Source organism: Heliangelus exortis, chromosome 3, assembly GCF_036169615.1.
Source record: "Heliangelus exortis chromosome 3, bHelExo1.hap1, whole genome shotgun sequence".
NCBI lineage: Eukaryota > Metazoa > Chordata > Aves > Apodiformes > Trochilidae > Heliangelus > Heliangelus exortis.
Genome location: NC_092424.1, coordinates 63,593,139 through 63,609,846, shown reverse-complemented (window position 1 = coordinate 63,609,846; position 16,708 = coordinate 63,593,139). Strand labels below are relative to the sequence as shown.

Here is a 16,708-nt window from a genome sequence, read left to right as displayed (position 1 = left end):
TGGTATGCACCACGTGATAAATAACCAATATTCTGTTTATACTCAGAAACTGCATACAAACTGTTTTCTGTCATTGTTTAATTTTTGGCACAGGTATTTGAATGAAACTATTTTTATATTAATTAAAGCCTACTGTTATCATATTGCATGCAGTATCTGGAGTACTTAAATCCTTAGAGAGTAGAAAGTTAGCGTGAACTTACAATAATATAATATTGGTTTTATAGGCTATATACCTGTCATTTCCTTTCTCAGATCTTCATATTAAGTTGGTTAATTAAAACTAAAAAAGGCAGGCTGACAAAGCTCTCCAAGATACCCCTTTATTAAGAATATTATGAACATAAGAAGCTAGATACAGAAAAGGTCCCTTTAGTCCCTTCTGTTGAAGATGAGTCACGTTATTAAACCTGAGATAATGTACATGAGAAAGTTTTGTGTCAAATTGAACTTTTTAGTTCTCCTGATCCCAAGAAGTACTTGTTCTGCTACATCTGATTTTCTACTAACTGGATCAATGTAGGAAAACATGCTGCTACCATGCACTTTGATTTGTGAAGATAATGTACAGAACAAATATATTTCTTTCTGCAGTAAGAATACACCAAGGAAACCCCTTACTTATACCTACTCCTCCAGGAGTACCTGCTCCTCTATAAATGTACTTCTTTTGTAGGGTAACACACAGGGTTTTTTGTGCATTTTTGTGAAGAAAAAGAAAGCAGAAGACACCTTTTTGTATCAGTATCCTTGTACTGGAAATCTACTACTCTGCTGGGAAATATTTGGGAAAAACATTGTGCAATGAAAAGAAAAAAAAAAAAGGCCTGTAAGAAGCTCAAGTGCTTTCAGTCTAATCTATTGATTCTGAAAACAATGGCATCAAAACTGAGGATCAAAACTTCTCACAATCCCTGAATAAGGTAGAATCTACCAAAACAATTTAAAGATTTACTGCAGAGCATTATGCTTTTGCTCAAGCATTTGTTCCTGAATGGTTATATTTAGGCTGTTTTGCTTGAAAAAAAAAACAAAAAAAAAACGGAGGCAGGAAACAGAGGTTCATAGAGATACTGCCACTTATCCAGACATTTGCCTTTACTATTTGCCCTATCCTCCTTTTCATACAGCACATTTCTTGGATATATGACTGAAGCTGGCAGTAGGACAGACACCATCAAACTGACAGAAGTCAGATTTTGGGTGAATGTGGTCAGTTCTCAGCAAAGGCAAGCTAGAGACCTGTGTTTTCACAATCTTCCCAAATCACCATGTTTCTGTGTTGATATTGAAGTAAGTATGAGGAAGAGGCTGAACTGGTCATGCCTTGGTAAAACCCTCTTTATCTTTTAAAGGAATCATCGGGCTCTGCCTTTTCCCCAGAAGGAATACACAACCAATAAAACCCACCCTGAAGTTGGATAACTCTAACAGTACATGGTCTTCTGTATTATGTGGACATATTTCATTACATATTGCTAGAAAACTTCATTCAAGTCTATTAAACCTTTTCTTAGATCTCTGATGCTTTTTTGAAGCTGATGGGATCTATCTCCCCATATTTGAATAGGCACAAAGTCTATCTTTTTTTTTTTTTTTTTTTTTTTTTTGAAACATCAAGTTGCACTAACACAGAGGGAAAGCAAACAATTTCTTTCCAAAAGATTCCAGTATAATTATTCTGAGACATATATATATATATTTATATATATGTATAAAGACAAATTTGCCTGTCAGGAAACATATAGGTACTTTTTCCTCACCAGAGTCTGAAATGCTCTCTTAGTTTCTGCAAAAGTTGTGGTAATAAAGAAAAAAGGAACCACCATAAAAAGGAAATTGAAAAGATGCAGATTTCTCATGTCTGTCATACCAGCCTAGTAAAGCACCTCTCTGCTAGATGAAAAACATTCCTCAAGGACTCAAATGATAGGCAAAGCAGTTTCTCAAGTCAACACTCTTGAAGCACATACTTATGCAAATTTAGAGTACATTTGATCAGTCCTAGGAAAAAACCCAAACTTTCATCACTTTTGCCATGTGAAAAGCGGAAGGTGTGGGTCTCATGGTTCCCATCAGAAGGCACTGAACCAATTCACTGTGGATATAGTCATACCCCAGAGATGCCTAATTAACCACTGAAATATAAATATTTTTCTATTTAGAATACTTAAAGAGAAAATTAGGTTAATCCTACAGTTCTGACTAGGGAGCTGCCTGTGTTCAAAATGAATGTACCACCTGTGAACATCATTCCCTGAAATCCTTGGATGTTATTAACAGAGCCCTTGTGAAAAGATCAGTTCTTAATGCCTGTTTCTAGAAGTAGTTTGTTTAAGAATAAATTAACTTCACTAGCCTCAGGATTTCTGGCACAGTGACTCAGGCATTATAAGGGTTATCTGGGGAAAAAAAAAAAAGTTTCTGAAAAATATTGTGATTCTTTAATGCAGAGAGCCAGTGTTTCCCAGTACATCTTTAGCTGTGAAACAATATTTAAACTAAATTTCTTTTAAATTAGGGTCTGAGGAGTACTTCCAGTCTTTTGAGGACTAAGATGAATAAGCTACTCAGATGCAGAGTATTTCTAGTCAATGTCCAAGGACACTATTGGATTTAGAAAAATCCTGTGTTGACTCACAACTGTTTGAAACAGAACCTCTAGGGAGTTATGTCTTGGAGTTATTGCTCCAAGTGGGGCTTCTCAAAGGAGAGCAACAAGCAACATGACAAATCATTGAGCATGAGATCAGGTGTGGCCGTTGTGTGTATGCAAGGTTAAGGTAATTAAGTTTTCTTAATAGTCTCTTATTGTGAGGAAAAATGAGTAATATAACTTTGTAGGTGAGTTATGAGCACACCCACTGAGGGTGGTGGTATCTTGGATGATAATCATCCATCCCTACTTGCTCATCATGTTCATAATTCACATCCCTTTATCAAGGGGAGGACTTTTGCTTCAAGCGCTGTAACCCATTGAAAGTATGAGCCTGGAACAGACATTTTGGAAGAGAACAGAAACTCTGAAGACATATCACTTCTAGGATTTTCTTGTCACTAGACAAACATGATATGCAGATTAACAAGAGAGCAGATCCTAAAAATTAATGCAATGAGATCCTAAAGGAATAAACTGAATTTGAAGTAATTAACTTAATACGGGAGCTCTAGCTGTAGCTCCTGGCTTAGAGCTTCGTACAGATGTTAGTCCAAAGGATTCTGGTAGGATGAGACAGTGAGCAAAAACTTGATATATTTTCTCTCACAGCACAAGTGAATGAATGAACATGCTATTGAATATTAAAGGCTTCCTTGGGTGCATGGAATAGGACAAGTAGCTTCTCCAAGGGGTATTTGCAGAGGCAACATCAAGAAGGACATCGGCAAAAGGCACTAAGAAAAGTGTGCAGTTCGAAGAGTCCCCAAAATGCTGGGATAATGTACTGTATGATATGCATGATGCTGTATGCATGAAATAAATCCAGAAACCACTGTTTCTGAAATATGGAAAATGCCAAATTTGGGCACTCTATGAAGCTGTTAAAGAAAAAAAATAAATCAGATTGTATTTGACACTCTGCAGACTGAAGTGGTATTGTGCATGGGTGAGGACATGCTTCATATATACGATACTGGGCTGCAACACCAACACCCTAATACAGAAACTTTCAAATCTGTAGTTGATTTAGATCTCTATGATGATGTGATAAAATCATTAGTGTTTAAGAAACATCAGTGAAGCATAGTGTTTTCACTTGCCATATTCAAAACCATCAAAATTTGTAATATAATATATACACATATATAGTATATAATATATACATATATATAGTATATATATGTTTTTAATCATATATAGATAAAAAATTCTAGTTCAAAACACTGGTCCCCTAAAAATCAAGTCTTACTTTCATTATGGTCTCAATGATCAATATGAGGCCCATTTCTTCCCTTTCTAGCAAAGCAAAAGTGGTATTCACTTGCAGAAGTCTAGGAAGGTAATCAAGTTCACAGTATACGTGATAGTCTGGATTCAAGAAAGTTTACACATTGCCATAAATGCTTTGCTGACTCAAGGTAGAGTTGAAGATATGTTTAATGCTTTGCTGAAATTGTACCCAATTCTTGCCAAAAGTGCACTTAAATCATGAAACAACTTGAGGGCTATGAAACATTGCCACCCTCACAACAAAGCACTTGAAAATGTATTTTCCATAAAAAGCAGACACTAACATAATCCTTTTGGCTCTGATTTGTACTTAAACAGCATTTAATTTTGACCCCCTTTTATTATTCTTATAGGTACTTTCATGTATCAGATAATTTTCTTTTTGTAGTTTACTTGCTCCCCCTGCCTTGCTCTTAAAGTAATGCCATTTTTCTGCTAGCAATACAACAGTACTTTGCTGCATTGCATAGACTAGACTGCAGCATTTAATAATACCTGGTAATAACAAAAGAAACAAGGTTCTATTTTTGGTGCAAGTGTCTTCACTACGACATGAAAGGACGTACAAGAAATTATTTTAACTCTGTATGATCCTGAAACAGAGGATGCTGTACAAAACATAAAAATACAATAGCAGTATGCCAGGCTGTGAGAGCGAGCATTTCAACATCCTAGCAAAGGTAGCAAAAAAAATCCTAAATTCTAGGCCATTTATACAAAAAGGTTTTAAAAATTTGTGAATAAAACCTGGATTTCATTTTAGAAAGCTTAGTCTAAAATAAGCTATTTCATGCTCCATTTAAATAAATCCACTACTTAAAGCATTCGAGGTTGTAAAGCCTTCTAATGTTGGAAAATTCTTCCCCTTTGAGGGCATATATTTTGACATGTCAGGAATTGATTTTTTCTTTCCCATTCAGAGTAAGATAATGATCCAGATTACATAAATCTGTGGACTATTTAAGACCTCCTGGTCTGCCATAGTTTGTCCCACTTGAGCTGGGATGAAAATGTCAGTGGGTTGGAATGATTTGGGGAAATTGTCTCCATCCACTTCATAGATTCCTGCAGATATTAAAAAGCAGCTAAGTGATGGACAGCAGCAATAGCAGCAAGATTTTAAGTGCTGAGGGTATAGTGCATTCCTGGCAGACCAGGAGTGGAGTCAGCTGGGAGGCTTCACTTGGCCTAATGGAAGCTCTCTGGGACAAACAGGTGAGGATCAAGACCCGGTTTCTCCTATTGTTCCACATGTTGCTAAGGACTGAGATCAGATAATTTCCACCAGCTCTGAAAAGACAGCTGAGCCTTCATCTCTGCCTTTAAAACCAGAAAGAAAGTGAGCAAGTCAGAGAAGATAGGATATTTAACTACCCAAAGAGTTCAGGTGAGAGAGAGGAAGAATTATGCTAACCTTGACCAAAAGAAAAGCTTCTGTGATCCAAAAGGACCGCAGAATGATCCTGAACTTATACCCAAGGACCCTGAGCAACAGGATTAATACAGGTAAGGTTTCATTATTTTGTGAACCCCTGCTTATTCATATTGTACCTGAAAGAAGATTTATTTTGTCCAGCAATAAATGGCAAAGCCTATCCTTCTGCGTGCAATCTGTACCCCTTTCAAGGGTCCCTGAAGAGTTAAACCATAGGACCAGAAAGTGGCTGTGCTTACATTATGACAAATGGAGAGGGTACTTAAAAGCTATGCAGTGTATGCCAGCTACAAGAAGACTTTGCAGAGTAATACCTGTACCACAGACATACATGCAGAGAGGAAAATCAGGGAAAGTCACTGCTTACAAAAAGAAATTTTAGGGCACATGGAGGCAGTCAGACATAAGAACCTGAAGGGAGTGCTGGATGGGAATTTCTATGAAGGACATGTTCACTTATGGTGAGAGAGAAAGAGGAATGCTTTTCCTCTCCTTTCTTCTTTCCAAATGCACATACATGGAGGTGTGCAACAGAGAATTTACTCTGGGTTTGATGTATCTTCTCTTGGGTGATATATCTGCACAAGATTAGAATATGTAGGTGGACAGATGATGAAGGGGATGTGGTGGTTTGAGTAAAATACATCCTTGACATGTGACTTGAGAGTTTCCTGTCTGAGAAGTTATAAACAAAATCCGTGATAATTTTGTCTCTTCTACTGTGTTGGTAAAGAATTCAATAGACAGGATGAATTTTATTATTCTTTTGTGCATATTTATTCTAATGTGCATATTTTCAGCACTCTTTCTATGTAGTTCTGTCCTACATGGGATCATTTAAAGACAACCAAAGGGTTCAGCTCCTTAACTTAATTTTCCTTAATTTTCTCACCTTTAAAGTATATATGGTGACCTGAGCTTGTAAGTTTGAGTAATTTTTTTCAAGTAGAATAGCTCAAAGTATACCATATGGCAAGTACAAAGAATCTTCCCTACTGCCATTTCAGTTGCTGTTCACCTTGAACCAAGAATTAAAATAGCTTGTCTGTCAAGTGAATATTTCCGATCACCAGTTGAACTGTTATTCCTGCATTAGGCAGTGATCAACCTCTTAAACCATCCCTAAAACATAAAAAAATTTTTTTTTTCACTATAGTCTGTGTTCCCTCATTTTCTACTTCTAACCAACAATAGAAAAATCAGAGGTTAATAAAACAGTAGGAATTCCATCACAGCTGACAGAGTCAGTTTGAGAGACTGAATATGTCTGACACTGGAACACTTAAAACTGGCTACTTGTCTGTCTTACCTATTTTATTCTTTCTGGGTCCAAACTAACTTTCACAGGTTTTCAAAGGTGAAATGATGCTCAAAAAAGAGTTTGTATTATGAACCCAAGGAGCGTAATGAATAAGTTTTTTTTTTCATGTGTGTGGAGAGGAAGATGGAAAAAATTAGGAATTGAAAATCAATAATTAGGAAGTTAAGTAACAGTATGACACGTTAAATACACTGTAAAATTAAATTAAAATTGCAATACTGTTCCAGGGAAATCCTAAACTGCAATTAGGATTTAATTTTTGCAAGGTTGCAAACAATTAGATCTGATATTTAGATTAGTCATATCATCAGGGAAAAGGGCTACCTTGGGAAAGTGCTTAAAGTGCTTAAAGAAGGTGCAGGAGCATTGCCTATAATATGAGGCTATCCCGGCTATCCCATGAGAGGGGCTCAAAGCTGAACCCAGCCAGGAACCCAGCCACCCTTCTGTTAATTTGTCTGCCAATGCTGCCTCTGTGTTTTGAGCCTTTGCCCCCTTTCCCTGCCTGGGCTCTGCCACGTACTTAGTTTCCTCCCAATGCCAAAACAGACCCAGCAAGCTTACCAAGCTGAGGTGTGATGTGTCTGTGGTTGGTTCCCAACCCAGACCTAACAGAGGTCAACAGGAGTTGACAGATGCTTGGCACCTACACCCTTGAGAAACCCTCTGAGAACACCTGGGCCCTGGCACACATGGGGTGCCTGAGGAAACCCTGAGAAAGAAAACTGTGCCCATCCTTGGGGAAAAGTGATAGGGAACTAATTTATAAGGCAGGTCACTCTCAGAGCTGTCCTGCTGGCACAGCTGAAGAGGTGATGCACTGTGGTGGAAGAAGATGAAACAGTGGCTGGGTTTGAAGTGGGGACATCAAAGACAACTGAAGAAGAGAGTATTGAAATATATTCAACTCTGGTTTCTCCCTTCAGGACAGTACCATTTGTATATGTATCAATGAAACTATTCTGTTTTAAAGCCCAATGATACGCTCTCCAGCCCAGATTCGTCTGCATGCCAGAGAGGTTTTTTTCCAGTGGGAGAAAACACTACACTAAATAATATCCACTTTGAAAATCAAGGAAAAGATATGCATTGAGGCTGATTTCCTAGAGCAGCCATCAGTTTCTTGATAGGTTTCCAAATTTCACACTCAGTTTCTTTGCTTTCTCCAAAAAAAAAATTATATATGGACCTAAAAATAGTACACAGTGTGTTAAGCAGAGTTTTCTTCACCAGTGACATTAGGACCATGAACATATGTGATGTAGAAGCAGTGGAAGATGACCAGCTGTGCCCTCAGTCTGTTCAATCTGTCAATAGCTCTAAATCTTCAGCTTTGGGCATTCTGGGGTACAGGTTGCGATGTAATGATGTAATAAGATATATGGAAGAAAATGAAATATGAAATTGGATAATATATTTAATTTACTGCACTAATAGGTAGAAGTCTAGTTCTCGTGTTGCCAAACAAGCATATTTAATATTTTGCCATGGTGAATTATTCTGGGGGTAAATTAATTTTCAGATAACAGTGCCATTTGGGGAAGGGAAACAAAAATGTAGAAGTCAAAGCCTATTGCTCTTTATCACTTTTAAGGCATGCTAGTTATTTAGAAATGTGTGAGAACAAACTAATTTTATTTTTTTCAGCATAATCAATGCCAATTTCCCCCCTTCTCTTTATCTTAAGCAGATTACTGTCACCACCATTCTTGCCAACAAGCAGATTCATTGGAATAATTTTCAAAAACTAACACAAATATTGGATGCAAGCAGGTGGAATGAATTAATTATAAGCATATGGTTCTAACATAACGATTTCTGCAGTGTACTGTTGAGACCTCTAAGGGTCTCGCTATCCAACACACTTTGAATCATTTCAGTAGTACTGGCTCCACAAACATTTATATCCCTGTAACTGATAATTTCTTAAAGCATCTCTCTTGCCAGACTGAGCACACACACATATTTCTAGGACAGTTTTTAGCACTAAGCCGTGGCAATGGTGTGGTTGACTCTGTGTTAGCACAATTAAACACAGCTTCAAATACATAAAGCAGTCAAGGACCGGGAGCACTGGTGGAGAAATCCTGCCTCTTAGGCCAGCTTCACCCAGCACAGCTGTACCATATGCCCCAGGATAGCCTACAGACACTGCAGTTCCTGGCTATAAGTTTTGTGGCAGAGGCAACCAGAGATGTTTCTGGCTTGTAGTGATCCTTGACCAATACCCAGTCTGTCCTGTTGATGTTAAATTATTATTTCTGCATTCAGTGGAGATTTCTGGGATGACAGACCACTGGAAAGGTCTGGATTAGAGAAAGGCATCCAGAAAACATTCCTAAAGAAAAAGATCCTTGTGTGTCCATACAGCCACACACAGTGGGATCAGCTGGAATAGAAAAGCAGCAGAGGCAGTGGGCTGATCACCCCTGCAATGCCAGCCCCAGGCACATGGACTGCCTTACTGGAGAGTAGAATAATATTACACTTCCATAATGATTGCAATTTCAGATGAGAGTTAATGGGGATTTTTTTGTTCATCTAAAATTAAAAAATAATAATTAAATGTTACAAATCTAAAAATATCGTGAATATTTTGCTTGTTATTCATTATAGGTATAATATCTTGCCTACTGTGAGATAACCACTTTGAAAAATCAGAATCCCTTCTTGAAGGACTGAAATACAGTTTAAATACAAATGAATTTCTGTAATTACTGCTTTTTAAATCTTGCATTTTGTAAATGTCTTTACATTCAGATTCAACTTGTGATCTCAAGCCCTGTAGAATAACCGAATATGGCACATCATAGATGCCATGAGAGGGGAAAAAAGTTAGAGATCAATCCAAAACGCTTTTGTTCTTAACCTGTGTGCAAAATCTTTGCTATAATTTCGACCAAATAGTAAAAAATATCCCAAAACAACGAACCAACAAATAAAACAGTGGCTTTGTTTGTAATCCAGCAGATGGTGCTATGATGCAATATACTGGCTCAAGGAAACACCACACTGCAAGCGAACATTTTACTCCTTTACCTGGTGCTGCTGCTTTTTTGGTGTCTGATTTGGCTGTAGGAGGTTTTGCTGGGTCTTAAAAAAGAAAACAAACAAACAAAAATTAAACTAATTACTATAGAGTATTGTATTAAAAAAACCCAGACAAACAAGAACAAAAAACAACCAAACAAACCAACCAAACAAAAAACACCCTCAGAAACCTGAGGAAAATTTTCCAGTGAGGTACAGGATTTCTTCAATGAAGAGTTAGACAGAGATTATCCAAGGGGAAGAGAGCTGAGTTACCTTCCATATATTCAAAGGCATCAACACAATAGGCAGCTGAAGGCTTAGCAGTTTCTTATTGGAAGGCAATGTATCGTTTCTCAGAGTTCTTTCTGTCTAGTATTTCAATATCCATTGGCAAAAAAAGGTTTGTAGGAGATCAGGCTGCAGCTGTGGGCTGGGAGCCCCCACTTTGGATGATGTAGCTGTGATAGCAGAAGGTCCTAGGGCAGCCTCTTGAGTTGTCCCACAACTGTGCAAGGTGCCATCCTTTGCTCTAACCTAAATATCTCCCTGCTGCAAAAAGGTAAAACCAGGCAACTTCTGCAAAACACATTCACAATCTCTTCCCATCCTGAAGAATGGAGGAGTGTTAGAACAACTTCATGCTGGATCCTGCACTTGAAAGAGCAACTGCTGGGTTCTCCTAGCAGAGAAAGCGGGCCCCTCAGGCTGCTTAATTCTTGTTTATGTGATTAAACATCTGCACTATTCTCTTTGCTGAAGCACAACATTTCCTTGCAAAATGAAGGTCAAAATCATGAGGGGTATTTAGTTATCCAAGCAGACTTGGAGAAACTCAGCCCTGGATGGAAGAACCAAACTAGCTTATCACGTTTATTTACTCTCTTCTAGTGTTTAGTTAATCATTTTTATCCTCAGGAACTACTAAGCCAGATTGTACTTAAACTATGATAATTTAACAAATATCCATAAATTCCTCCAAGTTTCATAATGGATTTTTATATCAAGTAGAAGATCCTCTAGCTTAAAATTCACATTTCCGCACAGTGAGAGGAAATAATTAATCATTTTAATCATGTTCTGAATTACAGAATGCCAAAAAAAATGCTAGTTAATCCTTCACATCTGTCACAGTGTTATTAGAAAGAAAAAATACGGCTATATCAGGAATGTAATTTTGAGTTCTTCCCCTCCAGTCTTTTGAGAAGTTCATAAAAGATGCATCAAATTGTCTTGTCAAACAGAATGAAAACAAAATATAGTTTGCATGTGTGGGATTGTTTGGTTTCCATCCATGTAAAAATCTGCAGTAGATAATTATATTCTAACTTAATTATTATCACAGCATTGTAATTACTTGGAGCGATCACCCCTCCTGCATGGAAATATGGAGAAGACCTTGAGGAAGAGTATATTTAGTATTAATTTCCTGAGTCCCTGTTCTTGTAGAAGCAGCAGAAGATACAACATGCATATTCTAAGTGGCAAGATGGACTTAATAGAAAGCTGTAGAACTCCTGCATTTATTCCCTTCTAAGCTCTCAGCTAGCACTTGCTAGCCAGTAATATTTTTTTGCTTTTTTACTCATAATTGTGAAAAAAAATTAAGCTAGAATACTTTTTCTACCAAGGTTTTATTGTCACTTGCAATGTTTAGTTTCTGAGCAACTAAAATTATTTCTATTAAGGAAAAAAATTAAAATTAAGGATATTTTTGCCAAAAAGCTTTTGTAAATTAGTCATTTGTTTAAATTTTCAGTAACATTGAAACAAGAGTGCCAAATGTTTTAAACTTGCTTTTGGAACCATATGTTTTTTAGCTCATCATTCACAAATCATTTCAGTGCTAATGGCTCTGCATCTTTATATGAACACACTTCAGTTGAAAATTTCACCCTGCAAATTTCACTCATGTGATGTAGCTGGGAATTTTTGCCATGACAGCTGCTGGTGAGTTCTTCTGTGAGAGTAATCATGTGCCCAAATCAATACATTCCTTAAGATGTGCTTGTAAGAGGGCAGTTATTTCACCAGCAGAACATTACTTGTAGAGTTAGGCCACTGAATCTTTTGTTCCATGTTTCCTCAAAACTTGAGTAGGAAATCAGTGCACAATCTTTTCTTCATTACTGAAAGAAACCTTTAACTAAGTTCCTGTAAAACTGAGAATGGTGGGGGATTCTTCTGCCTTATAGGTCTGGAAAGATCATATATGGAGATGGGATTCTTAATCTCAGTGCATTCTTAATAATGAATTTAAGAGTTCAAAGCCCCATGGCTTTCCTAATCTTTATATAAAGATCATACTTTCAGAACAGAGCTATGAGCAGGTCTTGCTGGTGAAGCTGCCTTCTTTTCCTTACTGAGTTGAGGCATTGATGCTTGCAGATTTGTAGAAAAGGAAGTGGTAAGAATTCCTTTGCTAAAAATACAATATTCTCAGAGCATTTTGCTGTGATTTATGCAGAAGAGCTCAGACTCTACCTTTCTTCTGCTTTAGAAATCTATTTCTGAATCTGAGGTAACCAGTTAGACAAGGTTCTTGTATTCCGTTTGTGGCAGTAAATTTGGTGATCCTCAGTCTTCTCAGACCATTTACCAAAAGTGCTGCCACTGAGAGCATGTTCATCAGAGAACTCATGTAACATTTCCTTCCCCAAGAAACCTTTGTTTTTGAAGACAGTGATACAAAAGAGAAGGCAAAACTGTCAGTCACAAAGGGGAGCTTAGAATTAGAATCAGGAAAAGAATGGATTTAGAAAGTAGGAGCCAGCAGAAGTCAAAACATGTAATTTTTCAACTATAAATTATGTAGCCACTCCTCTGTATTTTCAAGAATTAAATAAGTATTATTTTGGATTAATGAAACATGCTGTTTAAAAGTTGTTGACATATAAAAGTAATCATAACCTATGGCACAGTAATTTCTTACTTTTGAGTTCTTTGGACACAGCAGCTTCTTTTTTATCTGCAAGATAAAAAAAACATGCATAAAAACATAGGAAACGTATAGACAGAGAGAAAACTGCAGTGTGTGCTTTAGAAGTGAAATAAAGGTATTTGCTGCAAAGCATATTTGCATGATGATGTGAATCAGTTCACTTCTGTTTCATGGTACAGTTTCTCTAATTTAAGTGTAAATGCAGCAAAACCTGTGTGAAAATGAACATTTTTTGTGAATTTTGAAATTGTAATATGCAAAAGTCAACATGTGATTTAGTTACTATGGTTTACACTGACTAGCTGAGCCAGGATTGTTCTAATAATATATGGTGTGCCTAGAATGTAGGAAGGATAATGTTTATGTTCATAACACAGATGACTGTTAAATTAATAGTGGTCTTAAACACTAATGTGAGAAATACTTCAGGACAGAATGTGCAAAAAGTAGCTTACAAAACCAAGACTATTCCTCTACTCATAATAATAAAAACTTGCTTCCGTTTCTTTTGCTCTCTAAATCACTGTGAAGAAATTGATATGAGATAAGCTAATGCAAATGACTGCCAAGTAGTCTAATAAAAATTCTTGAAAAATTCAGGGAAAAGTGCATTTCTGTTTGGGTGATATGTTGCTCTGAACTGAAAAGTTTCTAGGTTAATCTTCTGCTTCCCCTAACTCTCTGTGAAAAGTATGTTTTGCAGGCATTACTTCAAAGCATGATAATTACCACATTTAGATGAAATTAATCATGAGGCAGCTTTCAGCCACGTTATCTAGCTAAGGAGTCTATTGAAGCCTTGAAGAAGTGCCTCTTAGTTGCCAGATATGGAAATTTAAAAAGGTATATATGGAAGTAATATGAATCATTTATTACAATAAACTTCTATTGCTGGAGGTTATAAAAAGATAAATAAATTGGCAGCATCATTTACAACAACCGACTGGTTAAAGCCCTCAAGTTCTTTCTTTCTTTTTTCATAGAAGTCATCATTTATTAGGACGACATATTTTAATATATCTTAGAGTAACAGTTTATGTTAAAAAAATCAACATGTTTTTCCAGTATCTGAAACACAAAGCATGTCAAGTCTGAGTAAACATCTGGACAATTTTTCCAGGATGAAAATCTTATGTTATGGGGGTTTTTTTAGCATTTTTTTTTAAGCCATACAATTTGAGCCCTGAGCTATAGAGGTTCTTTTGAAGGTATGGAGCCCTAACATCTAGACATGTCACACTTGAATGAAATAAATTACCTAAGTTTATCTCACAGAGGGAGGGAAAAATATATCAGGTCTTCTGGTGTCCCTAAATTGAGTTATCTGCTGAATGGCAAAAATAGCAAGTAACTAAACAACTTAAAGGAAAATAATATGGAAATAATTGAATAATGAGTTATATTAGTGTAATGAAAGTCAATGAGCATTTTGCTTCAATTGGCTTTGGTTTTTTTTACATGTCTAGGGTATGACTTTTAACTATGTGAGTGTGGGGGTTTTGTAGTCAGGGTTTTGTAGTCATTATGTCTTTTTCTTAAATATAGCAGCAGCAAGGTGTCTGGCCTCTTAATAGGTCTGGGATTTTTTTTGTTATTTAAGAAGAGGAATGTCCAGAAGAAATCAGCTTTTTTTTCAAACACTTGTGTTAGGCAACATATACTCTTAATGCATCTCTGCCGATCCGCCTAGGCTGTATAATCTCCAGGTTTAGGCTATTTTCTCTTTAAAACTTTATATCTGAAGTCTGGTACCCAGAAAGGCAATTGTATGACATGTGAATGCCACCCACACTTCCTGTAAGCCACGTGGCACTTCAATAGCACCCATATAATACATGAACACCACTCTGGGTGCTCTAGCAGCCTTGAACATGATCCAAAGCACTGTGACTGTCCTTGGTATTGGTGATAGAATTAGTTGATATCCAGCAGTAAGAAATGTGTTTTATTTTCAAGCCCACTTCAACAACAATGTAAAGCAACACAGAAATACAACCTCTAGTGGACTTACTATAGAGGACTAGACTTCAAAATCTGATGCTTCTGGTAATTACATGACCAATCTGCAGCAGTCAGTTTTTCAGAGGTTGCTGTGGACATTTTTGATATTCAGGTCTTCTTAAAGGGCTTGTGAAATCACCCAAATACTGAGCATCTAAAGTTTTTAGATACCTCTCAAAACCCTAGGCATGGGCTTTCTCAGAAACATCTGTAATGGACTTTAAAAGGCTAGGAAATAGTTAAATAACTCATCCTCTGTGGAGGACTGTGAACTAGCCCTTTCTTTTTACAGTTATTCTCAGGAGATATTTGAAGACATTTTTATTCTGCAAGCATGGCTATACAAGCTCCACCCTCTTCCAGAGTGAGTGAAGATGTTCTTTTTTACTGGGTCTTGAAAAAGATTGCACTACAGTAAAACTTTTTCCTTAATATTTTGTGAAAAAACACCAAATATTTGAACTAAAATGGTCTTTGTTCTTATCTGTTCTTATCTTATAATTTCTGAATTCAAACTAGGAACTGAACATCTGGCAGCCAGCACAGATGTATCTCAGTGAAACAGCAAAGCAGTACTTTATTCTTTCACCTCTTTTTAGCACATAACTGGACCTTTTCTTCAGGCCTCAATCAGCATTCCTTTGAAGTAAATTAGCAGTACACAGTAGCTGCAAATGACATCTAAACTACTCATAGGGCAAGAAAAAAACAACTCCCTCTAAGCTTATATAGGGCCATTCATGCCAGTGTGTCCCTAGGAGGTTAGTAATGAGCCACTAGACAAGGATACCCCAGTGCTCTAAAACAGAGTGTGGTTGTTTTGAGTTTAAACAAACTTCCAAAATAACTTCCAAAATGGATTATTTCAACCACTTTTCTGAAGTGAATACTGTATCTGGGGTTCACAAAACTTTTGCACTTTTTTTTTTTTTTTTTTTTAGGAAATAGATTTACAATAACACTGTGCATTGTACATTTCAGAGCAGCAGTTCTATACAACCTATGATTTTATATATAAAAAGAAGTCCTGGGAAATAAATTGTAGGCTCTTGAAAGAATTCTCTGTCCTTTTTATTCCTTGAAATCTCTCACTCAAATACATATAAGCATATAGAAAAACCTTAAATGAAAAACTTTTTTCAGATATCAATAGCTTTGCCAACAGTGCACTACTTAAAAGAGCTGCCTAAAACACTTTAGTTATTGGGAGCAGCGTTTTATATGTTGTATTTAAACCAATATTTCTCTTTGGAAACTTACCAAACACCATGACAGCAATATTAAATGAATAAATAGAAACTGCAGCTTCAGTTGGCAGCCACAGTGTCCAAACAGTACGGTATCTAATATCCTAATCAAACATTGTACAGCCTTTGCTAAGTTAAGGATGCTAAGGATGCCAAGATTCCTCTGCACTGGCTGGTCTGGACTAAGCACCAAGAATCAAGGGGATTACTTGATGGCTCTGAATGCCATGATTCACTGAATCAAAAACTCAAGAAATATTTAAAATATACAGTAGTTATTAAAGGAGGAATTGTCACACTAAGCCTCAGTTAACATTGACCATTTTGCTTCTCTGTCTTTTAGCTCATGATCACTTGGTAGAATGGATTTAATCACACCCCACTGATTGGGCAATGATTTACAAAGACTCACAGAAAAGAAGTTGCATGATGAGAATGCTCCACACAGCTTGACCATAGCTCTACAACTCACTCAAATAAGGACCCTTTCTAATACAACTTATAGAAATGTTGTCTCATTGCCCAGCTCTTACCATTTATTTTGGTGTAGGTATTAAAGGTATTACATTTGGCTTGCTATTAAAAGTAGGAGGAGAAAAGGAGAAGAGGCAGAAAAATTATTTTCCAATATCTTGAAGTAAAAATTGTGCTGGTTCTCCAGGAAAAAAAAAAAAACAAAACAAAAGAAAAAAACCCAAACCCAAAACAAATCCAACAAACAAACAAAAAAGGGGTTCAGCCTGTTAGTGTCGGCCAAAGCACAACTGAGAGCACACTTTGGGAG

The 16,708-nt window shown here is 36.7% G+C and overlaps 1 protein-coding gene across 1 annotated transcript in view; it reads right to left on the bottom strand.

Moving 5' to 3' along the window:
• The window catches only part of TRDN (triadin), a 212,082-nt gene that overhangs the window by 67,778 nt on the left and 127,596 nt on the right, over positions 1-16,708 (bottom strand). The window contains 2 exon segments of the mRNA XM_071742449.1: positions 9,745-9,798; positions 12,668-12,703. Coding sequence (XP_071598550.1) covers positions 9,745-9,798; positions 12,668-12,703 — 90 coding nt within the window.